The sequence below is a fragment of the Chlorella variabilis genome (genome assembly GCF_000147415.1).
Source record: "Chlorella variabilis unplaced genomic scaffold CHLNCscaffold_18, whole genome shotgun sequence".
NCBI classification, from domain to species: domain Eukaryota; kingdom Viridiplantae; phylum Chlorophyta; class Trebouxiophyceae; order Chlorellales; family Chlorellaceae; genus Chlorella; species Chlorella variabilis.
Genome location: NW_005435070.1, coordinates 861,149 through 883,731, shown reverse-complemented (window position 1 = coordinate 883,731; position 22,583 = coordinate 861,149). Strand labels below are relative to the sequence as shown.

The 22,583-nt window shown below is 67.8% G+C and overlaps 8 protein-coding genes across 8 annotated transcripts in view; 6 read left to right on the top strand and 2 right to left on the bottom strand.

The window, feature by feature from the left end:
- CHLNCDRAFT_137153 (hypothetical protein) overlaps positions 1-683 on the top strand; it is a gene marked incomplete at both ends in the record, with an annotated part of 895 nt that extends 212 nt beyond the window's left edge. Inside the window, 3 exons of the mRNA XM_005845421.1 lie at positions 70-176; positions 311-388; positions 573-683. Coding sequence (XP_005845483.1) covers positions 70-176; positions 311-388; positions 573-683 — 296 coding nt within the window. The remainder of the gene's footprint in view (positions 1-69; positions 177-310; positions 389-572) is intronic.
- A 345-nt stretch (positions 684-1,028) lies between these two features.
- Positions 1,029-7,544, bottom strand: CHLNCDRAFT_137152 (hypothetical protein; the record flags this gene model as incomplete). The annotated part of the gene is made up of 10 exons (XM_005845283.1): positions 1,029-1,834; positions 1,985-2,115; positions 2,276-2,457; positions 2,640-2,763; positions 2,894-3,308; positions 3,438-4,605; positions 4,707-4,901; positions 5,036-5,998; positions 6,140-6,304; positions 6,429-7,544. 10 exons carry the CDS (start codon positions 7,542-7,544, stop codon positions 1,029-1,031), a joined length of 5,265 nt encoding a protein of 1,754 aa, XP_005845345.1.
- Positions 7,545-8,054: 510 nt separating this feature from the next.
- CHLNCDRAFT_137151 (hypothetical protein) lies at positions 8,055-8,822 on the top strand (the record flags this gene model as incomplete). The annotated part of the gene is made up of 2 exons (XM_005845420.1): positions 8,055-8,198; positions 8,436-8,822. The coding sequence occupies 2 exons, from the start codon at positions 8,055-8,057 to the stop codon at positions 8,820-8,822; spliced, it is 531 nt and encodes a 176-aa protein (XP_005845482.1).
- Positions 8,823-13,781: 4,959 nt separating this feature from the next.
- On the bottom strand, positions 13,782-15,044 carry CHLNCDRAFT_137149 (hypothetical protein; the record flags this gene model as incomplete). The annotated part of the gene is made up of 5 exons (XM_005845282.1): positions 13,782-13,803; positions 13,909-13,997; positions 14,157-14,223; positions 14,580-14,687; positions 15,001-15,044. The coding sequence occupies 5 exons, from the start codon at positions 15,042-15,044 to the stop codon at positions 13,782-13,784; spliced, it is 330 nt and encodes a 109-aa protein (XP_005845344.1).
- On the top strand, positions 15,043-16,858 carry CHLNCDRAFT_53938 (hypothetical protein; the record flags this gene model as incomplete). The annotated part of the gene is made up of 6 exons (XM_005845419.1): positions 15,043-15,073; positions 15,288-15,387; positions 15,487-15,491; positions 15,725-16,091; positions 16,203-16,504; positions 16,647-16,858. The coding sequence occupies 6 exons, from the start codon at positions 15,043-15,045 to the stop codon at positions 16,856-16,858; spliced, it is 1,017 nt and encodes a 338-aa protein (XP_005845481.1).
- A 749-nt stretch (positions 16,859-17,607) lies between these two features.
- Positions 17,608-18,571, top strand: CHLNCDRAFT_25985 (hypothetical protein; the record flags this gene model as incomplete). Its single annotated transcript, XM_005845418.1, has 5 exons — positions 17,608-17,723; positions 17,903-17,974; positions 18,070-18,101; positions 18,258-18,419; positions 18,522-18,571. Coding segments are annotated over 5 exons (432 nt in total), but the record flags the coding sequence as incomplete, so codon positions are not given.
- A 294-nt stretch (positions 18,572-18,865) lies between these two features.
- CHLNCDRAFT_137146 (hypothetical protein) lies at positions 18,866-20,490 on the top strand (the record flags this gene model as incomplete). The annotated part of the gene is made up of 4 exons (XM_005845417.1): positions 18,866-19,093; positions 19,456-19,521; positions 19,749-20,083; positions 20,373-20,490. 4 exons carry the CDS (start codon positions 18,866-18,868, stop codon positions 20,488-20,490), a joined length of 747 nt encoding a protein of 248 aa, XP_005845479.1.
- A 649-nt stretch (positions 20,491-21,139) lies between these two features.
- Positions 21,140-22,554, top strand: CHLNCDRAFT_137145 (hypothetical protein; the record flags this gene model as incomplete). Its single annotated transcript, XM_005845416.1, has 3 exons — positions 21,140-21,239; positions 21,378-21,483; positions 21,627-22,554. Coding segments are annotated over 3 exons (1,134 nt in total), but the record flags the coding sequence as incomplete, so codon positions are not given.
- Positions 22,555-22,583: the final 29 nt, after the last annotated feature.

The following is a 22,583-nucleotide window of genomic DNA, read 5'->3' as shown; positions in this document are numbered from 1 at the left end:
GGGTCCCCGCCCCGCTCGCTGCTGCCCGCCCCACCCCAACCCTGCCGCACAAGTGTTATTTCCCTGCAGAGCCGGCCGGCTACGACCCCGAGAACAAGTTTGCCGACCCGGTTCTCTACTTCAAGCACCGTGAGGCCAAGGTGGCTGAGGAGTACGTCAAGGTGGCCGAGGCAAAGGTGCGGGAGAGGTAGCACGCTGGGGACGCTGGGACAGCGGCAGGAGCGGGCCAATGGCAGCAATGCACTCCTTGGGCCTGGAAAGCAACGCAGACAAGCTCGCTCGGTGCGTGACAATCGCCTCCCTGCTGCAGCTGATCCGCAAGGAGCTGAAGAAGTGCTATAAGGAGTCGGGGGTCAACTACCAGCAGAAGTGCCGAGACCTGGCGCTGGTGCGGTGGCTGGGGAGGGCCGTGGGCCGCCCGCGTCAGCCGCGTGCACCAACCGCGGGGCCACCACATTGCCTCCCAGCACCTTGCTGGCAGTGTTCAGTGGTTAGCACGTTCTTCCCATGCCTCGATCAATCTGACTCTCTGCCCGCTTGTGCCTCCACCAACCGCCGCTCCTGCTGTGCAGGAGTACCTGAGTGCCATCAAGGGGGTGGGCATCTACCGGTCCAACTCGGGGCCACACGACGAGCCGCGGTGGGAGCAGTACAATGCCGGCCTGAACCAGAAGGAGACCTGAGCGTGCAGCGCCCGAGTCTGCAGCAGCAGCAGCAGTGCCTGGTGGCAGTGCGGCACCCGTGGGGGGCGCCGTGCCGCCAGAGCAGCAGCAGCAGCAGCGAATTTGCGATCTTGCCAAGAGCTGATTGATTCAGCCACCGCCACCTGCCCATGTGCCCCTTCACCGGTAGAGGCCCGACTGTGGGCCCTCCGTTGCCAAAGTGAGGCACACCCTTGACACGCCTGGGGGCATTGTAATCAAGCCCGACAAAACCCTGTGCAATTCTGGAGCAGGAGCGGAAGTGCTTGCGACTGCAGTTACACACCAGCAAGGTCCTTTGCATGCATGCTGTGAGGCGTCGGCTGCTCACTGCTGCCTCCACTCTGCTCGCAGCTCTGCCAGCGCTGCAACGGTGCCAGGGTGCACACACACCGGCTGCTGCTGCTGCTGCTGCTGGCCGCCTGATGCTGTCGACAGCCCTGGCTGCTGCTGCAGGCTGTAGCTGGCGTGCCGCTGCCGCCAGTAGCTGGCTGCCGCCCGCCAGTCAGTCCCGCCGCTGCCCACACCTTGTGCTGCCAAGCACCTGCTGCCATCAGCTGCGGTGACATGGCTGGCTGCTGCCGCAGCTCCTGGAGCCACCTGCTCCTGCTGCTGAGCTGTCGCTGGCAGCTCGGCATTGCAATGCCCCTGGCTGATCAGAATTGTGGCGGTGAACCCGCCGCCGCCACAACCGCTGCACTCTCCTCCCTCACGCTCCCTGGGGCGTGTGCCGGGGCCTGCCACAGCCGTGCCCAGCTGCCTCTTGGAGGCTGGCTGCCGCCGCGCGGGCTGCTGCAGGATGCTATGCAGGCTGCTTGCACCGGCGCCGGCGCTGCTGCGTGCCCGGCTGGACGCTGCCTGGGCGGCAAACGCCGCCAGCCCCTGCTGCTGCAGGCGCCGCTCGCGATGCACCTCCGCCGCGCTGCCGAGCACGCGATCCTGATGTGCCGCCGTCGCTGCCGCCCGCCACGCCAGCAGCACGCGCCGCAGCGGCGCCTGCACTTGCCAGCGCAGCCAGAAGCGTGCCAGCAGGCCCGCCGTGTCCTCGGCAGCGGCACGCCAGGCTGCCAACGAGCAGCGCAGCAGCAGCGCCCGCCGCTGATCCCGTGCTGCCTCATAGTCCCAATGGCGGTCTGCGGGCGGGCAGGCGACAGGGAAGCAGCCGCAGCATGACATCCCCGCCCACAGAACACGCGCAAACACAAGCGCACCGCGGCGGAAGCATAATGGGGGTTGGCGGTGGTGGGCGGCCAGGGCATCCCAGCCCAGCACAGAGGCCTCACCTGAGGTTGCTGCCAGGCGCCGCCACTCGACAAGCGCCTTGGCTAGCAGGCGGGCCAGGCGCCGGCCCTCGCAAGCGTCTGCCACCGCCTGCCGGAATGCTGCCAGCCCCGCCGCCTGCATGCGCCGCTCCCTGCACAATGCAGGGCAGGCGGAAAGGCGCAACGGTCGGGCAGCGGCGCCACTCAGGCTGATGGGCCGCAAGAGGCGGCGGCAAAGGGAGCCCAAGACTGCCATACTTTGGGCAAGTACCCCAACCTAGCGACCCCCCGCAGCCCGCCAGAGGCGCCCACCTGTGGGCCTCTGCCGCATATCCCAGCATGGCCTGCCGCCGCTGCTCCTGCGCCTGCAGCACGTGCAGCTGCCAGGCGCGCCAGCAGGCCTCCGCCAGCTGGTAGTTGTGCTGGTGCAGGCGGGCGCCCACCTCCTCCTGCCACAGGCCCACTGCCGTGCTGAACACGCGGTACAGCAGGGCCTGCAGGACACAGGCAGTACGTGGAGCTAGGCTGAGGCACCTATGAGAGACAATCGAGATGCAGTACAGCGGTACAGCCGACAGGCAGCGCTCCGTGGCCTGTTGTCCAGGCTTGATGCGTGCCCCGACAGTGGCAGGTAGGCAGGCAGGCTGGGTGGAAGAACCTTCCCCCGGCAGCGCACCCTGCTGTGCTGCACCCAGCGCCACTGCCGCACAGCAGCCTCCAGCAGGCGGCGGTGGTAGACCGCCAGCGCCGCACGCAGGCGGGCCGCCTTCTGCCGCCGCGTCCTGGCCCAGCCGCGCCAGCTGCAGGACCAGATAGGGGCACAGCAACACCACGGCAGCTTTGCTGGCAGAGCGGGGTTGCCCCGAGGCAATGCCCGTATGTCGCCAACACGAGTCCCTGGCAAGCAGCAGGCGAGCGGGGCTGACTCACCCTTGCAGCACGCCACGCAGCCGCAGCTGCATCACTTGCTCGTGCAAAGCATCCCGCCAGCGCTCGTGCCGCACGTGCTGCCGCCAGGCGCGCATGCCGTGCCCCAGAAGCCGGCGGCGGGCACACCCATCTGCAGCTGCCTCTGCCTGCCGCAGCCAGCGGTGCCCCGACGCGGCCGCGCGCCAGCGGCGCAACAGCCAGCGACGGCGCAGAGCGGCGGAGGCTGCGGCGAGCCAGGCGGCCGCGTCTGCTGCGTGGCTGTGCCAGACGTGGAGCACTGCCTTGAGCCGGCGCCGCCGCCAGCTGTCTTCCACAGCCAGCATGGCTGACCGCGTGGCCGCCGCCTCCTGCCGAAGAACAGCCAGGCCGCGGCGCAGCAGGCAGCGGGCGGAGAAGCGAGCCGCCGCCTCGTCCACTGCAGTGGGAGGGCAGTGCGAGTCAAGGGCAGGCTTACCCAGGCTTGCTTGGAGGATGCATGCACTGGAGCAAAGCTGCCTGTGTTGATGTGCGTACAGGTGAGGAGGTTGTGGGGTGCCTGTCTCACCCGTGAGCGGCGGTGGCGGCACAGCGTCGGCCTCTGGGCTGCCCAGCTCGGAGCTGCTGCTGCAGGACCAGCCTGAGGGCGGCAGGCACAGTACCAGCGGCCCCGCTGCTGGAGCTTGCACCCCGCGGGAGCCACCTGGGGCTGCGGCTGCGGCTGCTGGCACGAGGGGCGAGCAGGAGCCTGCGCCTCCCAATCCCCCTGGCTGGCTGCCGGCTGCCACTGCGGTGGCAGCTGCCGGCGGCGGCCTGCGCTGCTGCACCGGCGGCGGCGACGGCAGGGCTGTGCTTCCCTGCTCCTGCTGTTGCACCGCATGCAAGCGGCGCTTCAGCGCGCCGCGGCGCTGCTGCGGGGCTGCCGCCAGCGCCGCCGCCACGGCATCCCTGTGCCGCTGCTGCAGCTGCTGCACTTGCGCCTGCAGCTGCACTGCTTCCTCTTGCTTGCGCATCACCTGCTGTGCCGCCTGGCGCAGCCGCCCCGCAGCTGCCTGCTGCTGCGCGGCCAGCAGGCGCTGCTGCTGCTCCGTGGCGCTCGCCTCCTGCGCAGCCGCCACCGCTGCCACTGCCGCAGCCTCGTGCCGCCCCATGGCAGCATTGAGCTGCTGCTGTAGGCACGCACGGCGCTCGGCGGCAGCCACGAGGCGCTGCTGTGCCTCCGCCAGAGCGCGCCTCGCCCGCTCTGCACGCTGCTCTGCCTCCTGTGCCGCCGCCTGCAGCTGCGGCAGCTGCTCTTCGGCAGCTGCCGCCTCCTGCCTGTGCCGCTCCAGCCGCTGCCTGGCCTCCTTCAGCCGCACCATCACCGGCGCCTGCTGCGTGCGGTGGCAGGCAGCCAGCTCCTTGGCAATGCCCTCCACAGCCTTGCTCCACCGCTGCACCCCCATGCCAGACAGAGCTTGCAGCTCAGCCGCAGCATTGAGTGCAGCGCGGGCCCCCGCCGCCGCCGCCGCCGCCTCCTGGCAATCCCCCTGCTGCTGCTGCACCTGCCGCTCCTGCGCATCGCACCCTGCCGCCGCGGCCGCATGCTCCTGCGCCGCCGCCTGCATGGCTGCTGCAGCTGCCTCCTTTGCAGCATCAGCAGCCGCACATGCCTGCCGCTGGCTGCCTGCCGCCTGCTGCGCCGCTTGCGCAGCCTGCTCCAGCTGCCGGCACTGGTGCTGAAGTCCCTCCGACTCCTGCACAGCAGAGGCACAGGGCAGCAGTGAGCACACAGCAGGGGGCATGCAGCTCAGCTCAGGTGTTGGGTCTGCCAGGACGAAAGCGATCTTTGGACCACCAGCCCAAAGCCGCGCCCCCGTGTTGCCTGCTCCAGCTCCGCCAGCTGCTGCTGCGGGCGCTGCACCCGCTCTTGGCACTCGACAAGCTCCGCCCCTACACCGGCGGGCGCGTCTGCTGCCACGGCGGCCGACCGCCGGGCCCTGCCAGCGTGCCCTGCTGCACCCCTGTGATGCTCCTGAGGGTTGTGCTGCGCCTGGCGGGTGGGGTGTCGGGCACGAGATTGTCCAGTGGGGGGCTGCCTGGGTCTGGCGCTGGAACTGGGGCAACACGCCCTGCCGCTGGCTCGCCAGTGCCGCTCTCCTCGCCAGCCGCCGCTGCAACTCCTACACCAACAGCCAGAGAAGGCAGCTGCATGCGTGTGGCTGAGCCGTCCGCTGCCAGGGGCTGCTCTGTCACGTTGGCGGGCAAGCCAGGCAGCGCCGGCGCCTGCTGCTGCTGCCTGGGAGGCGGCACCAGTGCCAACAAGGCCTCAACCGAGCCCATTGAAGCTCCCAAATGCTGCTGCTGCCGAGCCCATCCTTCCAAGCCGCCGTGCCAGCCCGCTGCTGCCATGCTTCTGCTGCCTGCCGCCGCAAAGCGCAGGCCCTTGCAGAGCTGCCCCAGCTGCTGCACGGCTTCCGCCACGAAATCTTTGATGGGCTGGAAGGCGGCGGCAGTGACGGCCAGCGCTTCCAGCTGAGATGGCAGCTGTGGGCGCTGACCTGCCCCGCCGCTGCAATCTGCCCCGCTGCCGACACGTGGCATCTGCGGGCTCAGCAGCGCTGATTTCAGAAGCGCAGAGCGGCTGGCTGTCCGCCGCCATGCGGCAAACACGCGGCGCCTGCCCCACGCCGCCAGCCAGCGAGCAGCGAGCGCCTCCTGCAGCCGCCGCACCAGCTGCTGCTGGCAGTAGCACCGCCAGTGCTGCACACCCGCTGCCAGCAAGTGCCGGCGAAGCGCCATCTGGCCACGCGCAAGCTGGCGCCGCCGCCAGGCGCTGCGCGCGGCCGAGCGCCGCCACGCCGTCAGCTGCGCCCGCTGCCGTCGCTGCCTGAGCTGCCGGGCCAGACCCTGCGCCGCTGCCTCCTGCTGCTGGGTGGGCACCGCTGCTGCATGCCAGCCCAGCAACGCTGAGTGGCAGAGGTCTGCTGCCGCACTGGCTGCCACGTGTCCCAGCAGGCGCTGGCGTAGGCGCCCTGCAGCCACCTCCTGACGGAGCACAGCAAGCCCCAGCTTCAGGAGCAGCTTTTGGCGCAGGCTGCCCAGCAGCTGCATCTGCAGCTCAGAAGCCTCGGGGCTGGGCCACGCCACCTGCAACCACGAAACAAAAAGGAACGGCAGCGGCATGAGCGACAGCCAACTGAGCGCAAGAACAACAGCGCAGCGGTCGGGCACACGCAGTGGTGCTGGAGCAGCAAGGTGTGCTGCACCAGGGGGGCAGCAGCGCGGTACCTTGGGCCTGGGCTGCAGCTGGGCCCCGGGGCTGCTGCTCCTGCTGCTGCGGTGCTTGCTGTCCAGCGAGCTCGACCTGCCAGACAGCCAGGGCCCGGGCGGCGGCCTGGGGCTGCTGCTGCTGCTGCCCCGAGGGCTGCGGCTGCGCCCACGCTGCAGGTTGGTCTGCAGACAGAGGAGTGAGGAGTGGCGGAGTTGATGGCAAACAGGCATGGAAGAGGGGAGGCGGTTCTGCCACACCAGCAGAAAGCCGCAAGCCCTGCGCTGCTGGCAGGGCACAGCAGCCCACCTGATGGAAAGCTAGGAGCATGCGCAGCTGGCGCAGCCGCCGGACCAGCGGCAGCAGCTTGGAATCGACCGCTGCTGCCCGCTTGGCTGCCACCACTAGCTGCACCGCCCGCAGCTGCACCCACTGCAGCTGACAGTCGCTGCCTGAGCTGCCCTGGCTGCTGCTGCTTGCCACCAGGCTCCCAACGCTGTTCTGCTGCCGCGGCGAAGCCAGCAACCCCAGGTAGCACAGGGCTGCCTGCAGGGTGGCAGGCGGCTGCTGCTGGCTGCTGCAGGCTGCGGTGCTGGCATCGCATGCGGCTTCTGCCGGCTCAAGGGCTGCGCTGTCGCCGCCTGCCGCCGGCTCGGCGTTGACGCTCGCTACTGGGCGGTAGGCGGCGATTTGAAAGCCCTCATGCTCGCTGGTAGCTTGGTGTGTGCCGCTGCTCCCGGCTGCAGCAGGCCCTGGGGCAGGTGGCGGCGTGGCCAGCACCCGCATGCCTACCAGCACATGGTGCGGCAGCGCCACGGCTGGGGGGGGCTCCTGCAGCACCTGCGAGCCGCAGCCTGCCAGCGCGCTTTCCACGCCGCGCAGCAGCGCCGCCTGCTGCTCCGCCTCCGCCGCTGCCGGCACGGCAGCTGCTGGCGCACCGCGACTGGCGGCGGTGTCGTCGGGCGCTGGGCGAGCTGCTCTGGCCTCCGCATCCTGGGCTGCAGGCACCACCCCTTCTGCGGTCGCCGCTGCTGGAAGCGAGTGTGGCAGTGCCGATGCCGCCGCGCCGCTACCCGCCATGGCCCTGCGCCTCAGGCTGGCCAGTTTCAAGTGTGCCAGGCCCGCCGGCCGAGACGAGGCGCTGGCGCTATCGTCCGCCGCATTGGCTGCCCCAGGGCTGGTTTGCTGGTTGCCGGACCCAGCTTCCGACCCCTCTGGCGAGTTGTAGGCAGGCCCCGGACGCCGCTCCTTCAGGTTGAACGCCACGCTGCGGGCCGGCCCCCCGCTGCCTCGGTCGCTGCCGCTGCCGCTGCTCCTGGGCCGTGGCTGCGGCTCGGCTCCGCGCTCTACGGCCCGCCCCCGAGCGGGCTGGAGGCTGAGCGGCTGGAAACTGTAGGCCAGACCGGCCAGCGCCTCTGCCGTCATGCCGTTCTCAGCACCTGGCTGGGTTCATAGATTTGTCTAGGCACGGAAATCTGTCTAAGCGCAATGCCAGTTGGCCAGGCTGCGCCGCACGGGAGGGGACAGCTCCACGCAGTTACGGTTCGAAAGGGAAGGCCCCACCCTCAACGAGGATCAGGAGGCACCGCTTCATATTGAGCAGCAACGCCCTCACTCAAGCGACAACACTCCGGGAGTTCTGACTGGAGTCCAGTCACTGCACACAGCACGGGAGACCTAGCCTAGGGCTGCCGGCTAAAGTTAAAGCTTTAGGTTTACTATAAACTACACTACCATATTTAAAGTATACAATTGGTCGGGGCCCGAGTTAGCGGAAAAATAAAGCCGGTCTAAACTTTAAAATCGCTCTAGAAGCCCTAGTACGCTCTACTGCCACGCCGGAAAGAAAGCTCCAGCCCTCGTTCAAAATGCAGCGTCGGTGCGGCGTGCAGCAAGCCTCCCAGCCCCTTTCACCCGCCACCCGCCACTGCCGCCATGTCCAGCCCCGCCGCCCTCTGCCCCGGCCGCGCGCCTGCCAGCCAGCAGGCCTCTTTGCGCCCCTCTCTGCTCAAACTTCGCGAGCAGAAGGAGCGCTTGGTGCGCAAGGACCCGGCCCACCTGTTCTCCAACTTCAACAACGTTCTTTGAGCAGGGCACCACCAATGAGCTGGCGGGTGCACTGACGGTGAGGTTCTTCTTGTTTGTTGGTTTGTTGTCATGTGGTTGTGTGATGAGGGTTTTTGGGCTTTGCTCAGCTCTTGCATGTGTGGATGTAACCAGCGTGTGCCGCTGAGCTGTGGCAACTGTGTATCCCGTCCCTCAGCAGGGTTCTGCTGCTCTGCTCACTTTTCATGTGCCCTCTTGGCCCCCTTGCAGTGCAACATGACGATCAAGGACAAGATGGTGCACGTGCCCTGCGTCACGCGCGTGCAGCTGGTGTGGCGGGCGGAGATGGCGGCAGATTTCCCCGACCTGGCAGTTGTGGCGGACAAGACCCTGGGTGTGCACCCCACCGGCACCGGCGTTGAGCGCTTCTGGGCCTGCCAGCGCCACCTTTTGTCCGACAACCGCCTCAGCATGAACCCTGAGACCGCCAAGAAGCTGCTGTTTGCCTCCTCAGCACTGCGCATGCGCCGCAAGGAGGCCAGCGAGTGCACCAACGACGGCGACGTGCTGCTGCAGGACCTGATCGACGAGGAGATCAAGAACGCGATGCAGGCAGCGGCAGCCATGGCCGCAGCTGAGGCCGGCACGCTGAGCTGAGGTGGCCTTCCTGGCGGCGGTGGTGCCTGGCAGCAGGGCGCCTTGATGCAGCAGGCCGCGGCGGCCTGTGGCGGCGGCCCGTGCGGCAGCCCTGGCGGCAGCCCTGGCAGCAGCCCTGCTCACTCCTGACCCTTCCTCTGTGCTCAATCACACTTTTGCTGCTCCCACTACTGCTATGGACGCTCAGGCAGCGCCCAATTCTCATTTCCTGCACTTTAGTGTTTTGCTCTATTAAAGCTTTAGGTCCTGGGCCATGCTTTAGCGCCTGCTGGTGCTAATATAGAACCCCCAAATTTAGTAAAGCACTCTAGAATCTATAGAGGAATGCTTTCGCAGCGTGCTGACGTGCTGTAGTAGGCAGCCCTAACCTAGCCGGATTTGGAACAGCTTTGGAACAGCTTTACCAGCCACCCAGAGCGATCAGTGCATCGATTGAGGGATATTAACCGCTCCCAAGCCTCAGCCGAGCAGGCTGGTCCACCACAGTGTCCCAATCGAGTTTGCACGGCACGCCAGTCGCCACCCAGGAACACCAGCTGGTTGTCTATTCAGCTGCAGACGCTGGGATGGACCCGGCGCCCGGCCCACAGGCCCCCGCCGTGGAATCCGTAGCTGCCGCCCCGGCTCCCTCCGAGTCCGGCGAGCTCTACAGCCCCAGCTTGTCGGTTGCAGGTGAGTCACTGCGCTATCGGTGCTTTGCAGTGTGTGCAGACCTGCCATTGTCGCAACGTGCCCCACACAAGTGGCAGGAGGCAGAACACAAGTTCTGCCTCCTGCACCTCCTGCACCGCAGCAGTACCCACCCGCCCCTGCCCCCATTGTGCCCCCTGCCCGTCACAGGTATCGTGTGCATCTGCATTGGCATTGCGACGCTGATGGGGGTGATGGTGGTTGGAGCCCTGATTGCACGGCGGATCATAGAGCGTTCGGCCGCAGCCGCGCGGTCGGCTGACGCGTCAGGCAAGGAGGCTGACGCCAAGCTCTCCGTGATTCCTGTGATCATTCTGCAGCCCGACCACTCCATCGGAATGGCTCTACAGTTGGCCGATGGTGCGTCAGATGCCCCATGGCCGCATGCCGAGGCAGCGACAGGTCGCTGCGGTTGCAGCAGCAGCACAGCTCCCAGCGAGCATGCCAACACCAGGAGCGGCGATGGGAGCAGCAGCGGCAGCAGTGGCAGGAGTAGAAGCGACAGCAGCCGGCACGGCAGGAGCAGAAGCTGGAGCAGCCGAGCCGCTCGGCATATAGAGGCCGCCTGCTGTGTTCCATTTTTTGTCGGTGCCCCCTGATCTTGCCACATTGTGTAGAACATCCTTTCGTAGACGTCTGGCCGGTGCCTTTTATAGTCAGTCATGCCTTGCCAGTGATTATGCATGGCTGGCTTCCATGCACGGCGGGCTTCCACCCACCATGGAACGGCGCCAGATGGCCGCCAGCCGGGTTGTGTGCAGCCTTCTTAAATTCGGCGACTCTAATCGGCGCGCCCATCCTTTGGCTGCCATTGCATACCCTCCGTGTGCTGCTTCTTGCTCTGTCAGAACACAAACTCGCAGCAACCACCTCTCGGTGCTTTGTCGAAAGGCGGTCTGGGCACTTGTCAGGATCGGCGCTGTGACCTGTCGGCAAGAATTTGAATCGTGCAGCAGCTGGGCGACAGTTGGCCGCGAGGATGGAGTCGCCCGCCGCCGGCAGCGGTGTCGGCGAGCCTGCTCCGACTGCGGCCCGTCACCCAGCTGACACCGATGACGCGCACCTGATTGCACCAAGCCGACAGGCATCCTTTGAGGCGCAGCCCGCCCCTGGCTGGGTCTCCGCCAAGCAGGTGGGTTGCTGCCTTGTTGCGGGGCCAGTGCCCGACCGCATGCCTGCAGCTCTTGCTCCTCGCCAAAACGCACACACTCGCACCCACCCAGCGCTTTTGACCCCTGCACCTGCAGCCGCCATCGGCAGTACTTTCACACCATCATACTGGCGACGGCGGTGACGGCAGCCCCCGCATCGGAGCCGTGCGGCACACGGCCACCGAGCAGGGCGGCTGGCTGAGCGGCTTTGGTCTGAGCAGCCTCGTCAGCTCCCTGCTGCTGCTGGGAGCAGATGGCAGCGGCAGCAGCAGAGCAGCAGATGCAGCGGCAGCCAAGGCAGGTCCAGCCGCGCCGCCCTCAGGCGGAGTAGCAGAGGCGCCGGCAGCCGTGCTCCCAGAGCTACGGGAGCTTGCTGTGGAGATCGGCGGCAGCAGTGACTGCGACTCGCAGAGCAGCATCTCCACTGCAGGCGACCACGAGCGCAGAAGCCCAGCGCACCTCATCGCAGCGGCGTGCCGGTGGCAGCCCAGCTCCCTTGCTGCAGCTGCACCGTCACCATCTGGCAGCGCAACTGGAGGCGAGGGCAGCAGCGGTTGCACCAGCCGGGTGCTGGAGTTGGGTGGGGAGCAGCAGGGGCCGGAGGCGGCCCAAGAGCGGCTGGAGGAGCAGGCGCAGGCAAATGGAAAGGAGGGGGCAGCAGAGCGCCGCAGCCTCGTGCACCCCAGCTTTGGCCTGTGGCAGCAGCAGCAAGGAGCGGAGGTGGAGGAGCAGCCTGCAGAAGTGAGCCCCAGTGCCGCCAGCAGCCCAGCCTTGTCCAGCGCCAGCCTGCGCCCGCATGCGTCAGCTGTGCCCTCCCAGCCGCCAGCTGAGGGGCAGCCGGTGCGCAGCAGGAGCGACAGCCCGCCGCACCATCGCAAGGCCTGGGCAGCAGGCTGCTCCCACATTGAGCTTCACTTTGACGAGGCAGTGGTGCCTGGCATCCCCGACCAGGGCGGCAGCAAGCCGGAGAGCAAGGCCCTGGACGTGCCAGGTGCAGCAGCAGCAGGCCCAGCCACCCTCCGCGACCTGGCGCTCCTGTGGACGCCGCCCATGCTGCCCGCGGCGCCAGCGCCTGCAGCAGCAGAAGCGGTGGCCGGGCGCGCCGTTGGCCCTGCGCATGCTGTTGGGGTACCCGCGGCTGGGCAGTACGATCAGGTGCTGCACCGCTTTTGCCAGCTGGACGTGACCAAGCTCAAGTGAGGAGGCTGCCCCCCAGGCTCTGCGCCCGCTGCGCCGCTCTAGCCTGCCCGCCTAAATGACCGCAGCTCGCTCCCTGCTCTTTGCCTCTTTGCCTCATGCCTCAGCGTGCCTGCCCAACTCCATCCGCCTGCAGGCGTGCGGTGCGCGCGAGCCTGAAGCTGCAGCAGCCCCCAGCTCAGGCGCCGTCTCTGCTGAAGCGGCTGGCGTCACGCATTGGGAAGAGCAGGATCAGGTGAGGCCTGGCCTGGCTAGCTGTTGCCGATGGTAGCGGGAGATCTGTGGGACGGCGGCCTGCCCTCTCATGATTGCCCAGACTACTCAGCGTCAACTGAAAAATGTGCCTGCCGACTGCAGGCGCAAGCTGGAGCGGCAGCGTGTGCGGCTGCTGTGCCTGGGCCGCATGCCGTACTGCCCCGATGAGCTGCTGCACTTTGAGTGTTGGCAGGCGGTGTGCCGCGGCTTCACGGGTGCGCACGCCGCGAATTGGTCATGCATTGCCAGTTCGGAGGTCGCTGCTGCAGGTTCCAGCAAGGCGCAACAGCCAACCATGCCAAGGGCGCCCCGCTGGCTGCCATGCTGGTTTGCTCTGCAGGCATGGATGCAGTACCTACTGCCGAGCAGCTGCAAGGCGGCGGTACTGTGCCCTGGGAGGCGCTTGGCTTCAGTGCCGCCAACCCGGCTGGGGATCTTGGGGAGACGGGCGTGCTGTGCCCGCTGCTGCTCCTGTTGCTGCTGGACCGCTCGCCACAGTCGGCGGCGGCGCTGCTGGCGGCGGCGCGCGGCCAGCCGGTGCAGCTGCCGGGGCAGCAGCTGGGCGGCGAAGAGCGAGTGCAGCCGCTGCAGCGACCGCCGGGCTTTGCGCTGGCCGAGGTGGCGGTGCACTCCGCAGCGTGGGTGCAGCGGCGGCTGGCTGGCGGCGGCCTGGCTGGCGAGGCGCGGCGGCTGGGCTCATACTTCCGAGCTGCAGGTGGGTTCTTGCATATGCTATACTCGGTCATTGCCTGCTTGCTTTGATAGAATCAAATGGCAGCATGCCAACCGACTTGTGCCAACCGACTGGTGCCTGGGCTCTGCTGCTGCTCCGTCTGGTGTGCAGAGCACCTCTTCCTGGCATTTGCCGACAGCTTCCTGCTGAGCTGGCAGGAAACTGCGGCAGCCATCGGCGTGGCGGGGGATGGCCCGCTGGCGGCACGGCTGCAGCAAGACCCCCGCCTCCTCCTGCTGGCGGTGCTGAGCCGGGCGGAGCAGCGGGCGAGGAGCAGCGTGGCAGGGCCGTTGGTTGGGGCGCCTGGTTCGGAGCGGCTCAGCGTGCGCAGCGCCGCCACTGTCAGCACAAGCGCCAGCGAGTTGTTGTAAGTGACCAATCCTGGGAAAATTCATGCGTCTGAGCAAACTCCAACTGTGTTTACATGCGTATATGTGTGTGGAAGAAATGGGGTGCATGCCAGGGTATTGCAGAGGCAGCGAAAGCGACTAACCATGGCACTAGTGGATGGACAGAGTCGGCACAACCAGGATAAACGAAAAAACGCGGCTGCTGCGCTGCTTCTGCTGTGGGTACAAGGAATCAAATCGGTGGGGTGCGGATCTGGTGTCGTCGATTGATGGCAGCCAGGAACCCAGGCTCACATGCCTGCGCGGACGTCGCCCACACTGTGGGGGATGCAGCTCGGTGCGGATGATGCACCCATCCATCAGGGCGCCAGGTTGGCCTTATCGTCCCTGGAGGCTGGGCTACGGCTGGGGCTGCGGGACCTGCTGGGCGACCTGCACATGCGCATCGTGAAATCCACAAGGGTGTTGCCTTGGCGATCGGGGGTGGTAGCCTGCTGACGGCCTTGCGGCGCAACCCAGCCACCGCACGGCAGAGGCTGGCACAGCGCGGGGCTCACAGCGAGCGCTCCCAGCGCACGCACGCTCAGTAGGTCATCTCCACAGGCCTGCGCCGCACAGCAGCCCAGCAGGCACAGCGGCGGCGCTGGGCGCTCCGCCAAGCGCGAGGGGCGACCGAGCGTGGCCGCCGCTGGCGGCCGGCGCGGGCTCACCTGCTGGGGCTGCGGGAGGGGCTGCGGCTGGGGCCCTCGGTCCACTTCCAGCCAAAGAAGTCAAAGTCCTTGCGCACCGCCCAGTCCACCTGCAGGCGTGAGCCAGGGTCAAGCCAGGGGCATGCGTACAGCTTATTAGCCGAGTCGTTCTTGAGAACACTTGAGTGATAGTCACGCCCGACGCTGCAGCAGGCCGGCGAGTGCCCAGGCGTGCAGCTGGCACCTGTGCCGCACGTGGCGGGCCTCACCTTCCAGCGGCAGCCGTCCAGGCGGAGACCGTCCAGCTTCTCCCAGGCACGCTGCGCGTCACGCGAGCTGCAGGCAGGCGGGCCAGGGGGCGGCGGCACGGGGGCGGCGGGCATGAGCGGGCTTGCGGGATGCCGACAAACGGGCACTGGCACGCAGCAGCAGCGTGGGTGCGGGGCAGGATGTTGTACACGGCAGGGCGGCGCAGGGCAGGTGCAGGTGCAGGCGGACCATCCCCGACGTCGGCTGCGTCAGACTCTGGTGCAGCGGCGTCGCCCCGTCAGCGTCTGGTGCGCTGGTGGGAGGCGGGCGAGTGCATCTTGCCAGGCTCAGCTGCGCACGGAGAGGGCCACTGGGGCTGGGCGAGGGCAGGGCAGGCTGGCGGGGTTGGGGAGGCGGGAGGGTAGGAGTGGCGGCGGCCTTACCTCTGGAACTCGACCAGGGCGCACCGCGCCCGCGCGTCGCGCTCCACGCACAGCACCTTGCCAAAGCGCTCCGACTCGTACTTGATGTCGCGGGAGCGGGTCACGGAGCTGCAGAGGCAATTCATTGAGAAGGTTTCTCAGTTTTCATTAATTGTTCAGGTTCAGGCACGCCTCTTTTCTTTTCAGAAAAAAACAAGAACGGGGAGGAGGGCGGTTGTGGACCGTGTGGTGGGGAGGGCGCCACCAGGCGGGGCGCCGGGCGGGCGAGGGCGCCGCGGCGGGCAGGCTGCGCAGGCGCCTCCTTTGCATATAGGAAGTCCCCTGGGGCTCTTTGATGTTGCAGCAGTGCCCGGGACCAGCACAGGGGCCTGCAGAGCCATACTGGCATCCAAGTCTCACACCATGCCCGAGCAAAACAAACCTGAGCGAGTCGATGATCAGGGTGTAGCGAGACTTGGACGACATGGCGCAGCGGTCCTCTGGGAGCAGCGGGGGTGCGGGGATGGGCAGGGACTGCTAGAACCTTCAGCAGCAGGGGTGGGAGCCTGCAGGGCGTGCGGTGCTCCAGAAGGTCGACCAAGGGGAGTGCAGGCAGGAGGCGAATGGGCAACGACCCTCCGAGGCAAGGGGTGAGAGGTCTCCAACCCTGACTGCCAGCGAGGCAGGACCCGCATTGTGACAATCCCGTTCTTTGCTCATATATTGCAGCGGTCCATGGCATGAGGAGGGAAAGAGGCGCCACGCACCGAGAGGAGGATGCCTGGGGCTCCGCAAGCGCCGACGAAGGTCCGCAGGGCCCCCAGGAAGGGTGCAGCACGATGCGCTGTGGCCAATTGATCAGACTGGATTGCAGCAGCGGCGACTGTGCCACCTCCACCACCCCGCCGCCGCTGCTCCCCGCCTGCAGGCAAAGTGCCGCAGTGGACCGCCCTCCCAAAGCCGTCCGCAGCTCCGAGGCGCGGCTTGGAAGCACCAGCAGCCCGTCCATTGCACCAGCAGCAGCAGCAGCAGCAAACGGGGCCGCCCTCGTTGCTGTCTATCTGCCTAGGCAAGTCGCCGCCGCCGCCCTGGTACAGAGCCTGCATGCTCAGCATCTCCCCGCGCTGGTTTCCCACCCTTATGCCTGGCAGCCCGGCTGCTTGCAGGGGTGCTGGGGGAGCACCTGGAGGAGCTGCTGTCCGACCCGGGCTGCGCCGAGTATGTGCTGCCGCTACTGCCAGCCGAGGCCAAAGCGTGCCTGCTGGCGGTGGCACGCCTGCGCCGGCTGCTGTGCGACGCCGCCCTGCTGCTGCTGGCAGACCAGGGGCAGCACATACTGGACCTGCGCGGCTGCGGCGACCTGCTCAGCGACAGCGGCATCCGGGCAGCCATTCGGCGCATGCCAGACCTGCGGCTGGCAGACCTGACCTCCTGTCCTGTCGGCGCCGACACGCTGCGTGCGCTGGGCGAGGCCTGCCCTGGGTTGCACGTGCTCCGCCTGGGCAGCCCACTGACGGACGCATCCGCTGGCAGGTTGGTGGCCGCGCAGAGCCCAGCCTGCGCCTCTACATTGCGCCTTGGCACGCGCTGGCATCCCACCATCTACGCCTCGCTCCCCGCTGCCCGCCACGGCTGTGTGTGCAGGGGACTGAAGGACGTCCTGCCAGTGCTGGAGCAGCGCCATGCAGCGCCAGCAGCCGACTCGTGGGATGCCCTGCTCGAGGTGGAGGGAGACGAGCAGGCTCTGCTGGCGGCGGTGGCAGGCGGCGCGCGCCTCATGCAGCTCCATTGCCTGGCCTGGCCCAACATCCCACATCGCCTGGCGGAGCACTGCCGGGCTGCCTGCCCCATGGTGGCGCTGAATCCATCGGAGGAGCAGGTGGTGGCGCTGCGGCTGATGCCGGCCTGCGACCCGGCAGTGCAGCTGGATGCGGCGCTGCTGGCAGGTAGGGCCAGGGGCACTGGTGCTGGGGCCAGCAGAGGGGCCGCCTGGATGCTGCTGATGCATTTCGTCCTGTCATGCACACCTTACATGCACAGCGCCTGCCAGACCCTGCCCCGTCTCTGCCTGTGTGCCTGCCGCCGCAGAGGTGGCGGGCAGCGAGCGCTGGCAGGCGGGCGCCAAGGAGCAGCCCAGGGAGCCAATTGTGCACATAGCCGAAAAGTTTCGGTTGGCGTATCTAAGCCGTGCCCAGCGTGTGAGCGCAAAGATGGAGCGGAACTGGCAGCAGGCGCGGCGGCGCGAGCTGCGGCGCAGCAAGGGCGAGGCGCTGATTCGCCAGTGGGAGAGCGAGTTTTGACCATGCCTTGCCGCGCAGCCGGCCGGCTGCCGCATGTAAACAAAAACAGCGAGATCAATAGCCAGTGAGAGACAGCAGACTTGTTTCAGCCATGTACTCCAGATGACAGCGCCCGGCAGCGGAGCATGCGCAGCGTGCCGCCACATGCGCCAATGTGTTGCACACGACACCGGTTTGCGCATTCCACAGCACCCAAGCACCAATGCAAGCTGCAGTGCGCGGCGGTCTTGGCCGATTGCTGTCTTCCACACTCCAGCGCCATCTTGTTTGCCCTTCACGGGTCTCGTGCTCGTACTTGTGGCGATCCGCAACATTCACGAAGCCCGCCACGTTACGGTTTAAACCCCCTGCCGACGGCACTCCGCCATTCTCGTCACGTGCCATGGCGGCAGCCGCGGTAAGGCAGCCGTAGGATAGGAGAGGGTGCTGTTGACAAGTTGACAACAGCCCTCCCTACTGCCACCGCCACCCTCACTGCTTGCAGCAGGGCACCATCGGGCTGCAGATGGAGCTGGTGGAGGTGGACAACACGAGGGAGGAGCTGAACTTCATCCTGGGTGCGCCAGTGCTGCCACCCGCCCCACTCTGTGGCACGCTGCTGCCCCGCTCCCTGCCTCCCACTGTGCATGCCATGGCATGCCCAGCCACCACCCTGCTCTCCCTTTGGGGTGCGCATTTGGGATGCAGTCCGGCGGTTGGATGGCGGGCATAGCTGACGCGAGCACCCCGCACTGTGCGGACCACATGCAGGTCAGGCGCACTTCATCAAGACTGTCGAGGACCTGGCAGAGGCGCTGTTCCAGAGCGGCCCCTCCATCAAGTTCGGCCTCGCCTTCTGCGAAGCCTCGGGCGACCGCCTCGTGCGGTGAGGCGGCGGGGTGGGCGGGAGCGAAGAGGGACGAGCCAGCCAGCCAGCCGGGCGTGGGTGTGGAAGGCGTGGTGGCATGGTGATTGCAGCCCTGTGGATAACCAGGGCATGCCTGCCATCACCGCTGGGAAACGACATGCGTCCTGAGCGTGTCTGGTGCTGCCGCTGCTGCACAGGTATGATGGCAACGACGAGGCGCTGGTCGAGCTGGCCAGGAAGAATGCGCTGGCCATCGGCGCCGGCCACAGGTGGGCGTGCTGGGTGTCGCAGCTAGCTTGCGCACAGGAGGCGCATGAAGGCTCTGCCTCCCCAATTCACTCCTGTCCCCTGTCCCACTGTGCAGCTTCATCATCTTCCTGAAGGATGCGTTCCCAAGTGAGAGGTTGTGTGCGGGGCGTGGCCTGGCGAGGCCAGGGCACCATCCGCACCGCTTGGGCAAGGCTTTGTGCAGCCTTGCACCGCATGACCTCAACACCCACACGCTCCTACCAATGCCCCTTGCCACACTCCCCCAACTCGCCCTGCCCGCAGTCAATGTGCTGAAGGCTGTCTCAAGCTGCCCCACGGTGTGCCGCGTCTACTGCGCCACAGCCAACCCCACGGCCGTGGTGGTGGGCAGGGATGGCGGTGACCGGCGCGGCATTCTGGGCGTGCTGGATGGCTTCTGCCCGCTGGGCGTGGAGAACGAAGCAGGTGCGCGGGGCTCGGCAGCCACTTGCCCCTCTCCCACTCCTCGCTGCTTTGCTTGCATCGCACCTGTCACGGTTCTGTGTGGCTGGGCGGGCCTTGCTGCAGACCAGCAGGCGCGCAAGGATCTGCTGCGCATGATTGGTTACAAGCGTTGATGAAGGGAGATCAGCGCGGGTGAAGAATACGGCAAGCGAAGCGGCGGGTGGGCGGTCGCCAGGGTGATGAACTGCTGAGCTTTCCATGGTTCTTACATGTAACCAGGCAGTCGCTCGACCTCACCAAGTGTTCACGGGGTACCACACTGCGACGCATTCACACATGCCAGCGAGACTAGCGCCCCGCCGGCGCTGAGCTGGCCCGCCAACATTGAGGGCTGCTGCTCGCCTTCCGCCGCCCTCCCACGCTTGCCGGCGCGCCATTCTCGGCTTCACGCCACCCACCACACCAGCATGGAGCAGGAGCCGGAGGGTGTCTTTGCGCTTCAGCTGGATGAGCAGGAGCCCAAGGGCACGCCCTCACCCGAGCCCAACAGCACACCGGGATGCTCCACTCCCATCAATAGGCTGAACAGCGACATTGCGATCGAGCGCCGTGTCATTCCGCTGCTGGAGTACCACGACGACTGCTGTCCCGTCTGCTTGGATGAATACACGACCGAAGACCCCGGGGCGCCCACGGTTTGCGGGTGAGTGGGGCCGCTGCGCGAACGATGGTGGGCCCGCCGCCGCCTACAGCCGCCACCGACCTGCTGACCATTGGCTGCTGTATCCCCATCCCCCTCGCCGTCCTGCAGGCATCACTTTCACCTCCAGGTAGGCCAGCAACCCACCAAGCTGATGACAGCCCGCTGCTGCCGCTGCTGTGGTGTGCTGCCCGTGTGCTGCGTGCGGTGGTTGGAGGCAGGAAAAGGCGCAGCAGGTTGGGGGATTCAGCGAATTGGGTGCTTCAGCTGGAATATTGCTGTCCCAGCACCTTTCTGTGAGCAGCACACACCGTGACGGTACTGCCTGCCGCCGCCCCCCGCCCGCCTGGCTTGCAGTGCATCATGCAATGGGCGCAGCGCAGCCGCGAGTGCCCGCTCTGTTTCAAGAGCCTGCAGCTGGAGGTGCGGCGCGGTGCCAGCTGCTATGCCGCGCCTGCCTGCCTGGGCATGTGCAGCTGCAGCGGCGATGGGGGGATGAGGGAGGTTGGGGCCGAGCAGCCGATGTGCTTCTGCCGCAGCCGCCATTGCACGCCATCGCCGGCCGTCGCGCGTCTCGCTGCTGCCCGCCACCCGGCCCATCCCATGCCTCCCTGCTGCCGCCGCCCCCGCCGCCGTCTCTGGCGCTGCAGGACACCGACATGAACTCGCTGCTGCCCTTTGGTGAGTACATATCACCGCAGCAGCGCGCGGCGGAGGCCGCCTCTCTAGAGACTTGGGACCTGGAGCGGCTGCTGGTGCGCCTGGCCGCCGCCGGCCACCGCGAGCACCGCAGCCACCGCTCGGCGCGGCAGCACGGCGGCGGCAGCAGCCGGCACCGGCGGCAGGGCTCGCGCGGCGAGGCGTCGGCGCCGCAGCCCATCGCGGCCGCGGGCGGCGCCGGCGGCGCCTGCGTCGCGGCGGTGCGGTGGGCGCTGCCCGGCGAGGGCGCCGCCACAAGCAGCAGCGTGGCGGCGGCGCCGGCAGCGTCAGCAGCAGCATGCACGATGAGGGGCACGTGGTCAGCCCACGCAGCCGCTCGGGCAGCCTGTCGCTCAAGGGGCGGCTGGCGTCCTTGAGGCTCAAGTGAGCTGTCTGCGCTGGGGCGGGGGCGTGGGGCTTGGGCTTGGGGCTGGCGGGATGCATGGGACACACATGTGCCCGCCCCATTGTGTGTTGCTGCGGCGGGGTCATGGCACCGCTGAGCAGCATTTGGTGCAGAGGCATCGGTTGTCTGCCGCCCGGCTCACAGCCACCTGCCCGCCTGCATGGCGCAGGGACAAGTTTGAGAAGACGACCAAGGAGCTGAAGAGCCTGTTCTCCCCCGGGGCCAGCGGCAGCGGCGGCGGCAGCGCGCGCGGCGGCGCGCCCGGCGCCAGCACCAGCCAGCAATAAGAGCGGCATGGCGCGCTGGGCCAGTCTTTGGGCGCTGCCATGGCCAGGCTCGCCATGCCCCAGCCTCCCCCTGCTCACAGCCTGTAGTTGCCCGTCCTGTACGCTCGTGCACCCTTCTGTTTTTCAGCTCTTCCCCTGCCCCGCGCCTGCTTTTGTTGCTTTACCAGGCGCCCTCTGCTGCTGCTCCTGCCATGCTCTGTACCGTGCCTGGTGGTTGATTTCTCCTATCGTTCAGTACATGGATGCCCCCCTTGCCTGTAATCCCCCACACAGCAGCCGTGTGCAGCAGCGGCGGCGACTGTCGGCAGCGGCGCTGGGAGGTCAGCCTCTGCGGCACCTCCTCTTGCCGCGCAGGCAGCCCCACAGGCAACTGTGCCAAAATACCCCACCTCCGACCCGCATAGACACCGTTTAGTGGCCTGTTGATAAACCTCACAAACTCGTAGCACGGCCGAGCAGGCAGGTGATGACCTGAGCTTGTTCTCCCCTCCTCCCCTCCCATTCTCAGCCATTTCCTGCTCCCATTCCTTCCTGAGCCACCCCAACATCTAGTCTGTGGCCCTGACAGCGAGCCGTGCCCTCGCTGGACTGGCCCGGCGGACTGATGCCTGCAGCCGTCTCAGCCGCGTTTCCCTGTTCCAGCTGAGCCATGTGCGGCATCAGCCTGCCCTCCTTGCCACGGGGCGTCAGTTTTCGCAGAGTGGCCAGCAGTCAAGCTCTGCACGAGGCTGCAGACGGGGCCGAGACGGGTAAATGGCTTGTCAATGGGCCCTACAGCACAGTAGGCGGGCCCTGGGCGCCCGGGAGGGCGGCTGGGGCCTTGATAGCGCGCCAGGTCTGCGGAGGCTCAGGAGCCGCACACTCCCACTTGGGCGCGCCACTTGCAGAGCTCCCCCTGAAGCCCTCGAAGTCGGCCACGTCGCTGTTGGCCGTGCTGGACAGCGCAGTGGTGGCGGAGCTGGCCTCTCTGCGCACAACCCTTGATCCCCACAGGTGGGCGCCTGCAGCCGTCTCCCAGCCTTCCCTCCAGCCTTCCCTGCCGCTGTGTCTGTGCTCTGGGCGGCTCAGAGCCGCCGGAAAGGGCGCCCCGGTCAACCCCCCTCCCTGCCCCCGGCTGTGCACCGCGTGCCGTGCAGGTTGTCGGCCTCTGCCTCGGCACAGAGCAGCAGCGGGGACGACACAGCCCGCGGCAGCCCCACCTCCAGCTACGAGCAGCTGCTGCGCTCGCGCTCGCCGTCGGCGGTGCTGTTTAGCGGCGAGGAGGCGGCGGCGGCGCGGGACGCGGCGCTCTGCGCCGCCGCCGCCAGCCGCGGCCTGCCGCAGCCGCAGGGCGAGCAGGCAGCATTCGCTAGCCAGGCTGCCGCAGAAGCCTGGGACGCCGGCCTGCTGGCCGGCGACCATCCCTTCCTAGAATCAGCCGCCAGCTTCAGCGTAGTGGAGGTGGCGGCGGCGGGCGGCGGCCCAGCCATGCCGCCTGCGGCGGCACCCCTCCGCGACCCCCTCCCCGGCAGCGCCAGCCCTCCCCCGGGCCTGGACGCCGCCGCCGCAGCAGCCGCGGCAGCCGCTGAGTCGAACGCCGCGGTGGCCGCCTCAGACGACCCCATCTGTGCGGTGGCCGCCAAACAGTGCGCGGCGGCGGCGGCGGCGGCGGCCGAGGACGCAGCCGCCGCCTCGCCTCGCTCCGACGACTGCCCCGCCTACTCGGCGCCCTCCCTGTCTGTGGCGGCCGCCGCCGCCGCCTCGCCCTTTGCGGGCATGGCGCAGCAGCAGCTGCCCAGCCTCATCTCCCACTCGCCGCCACACCCGCACCAGGCGCTGCGGCGCGGCGACGGCGGCAGTGTGGCCGGCTCCGAGGGCAGCAGCAGCAGCCCCAGTGCGGGGTCGGGCCACCACTCCCGCAGCGGCAGCCTGGCGGCGGAGATGCGGGAGCTGTCCCTGTCCCGCCGCGGCTCCATCGACTGCACCGTGGGCCACTCCAGCCATCTGTGCGAGGGGCACGCCGCCGAGGAGCTCTTCTACCGCCTCAACCATGCCCGACAGACAGTCGACTTTGTCAAGCGACAGGTGCGGCCCGCTCCCCGCGCCCCAGCCTG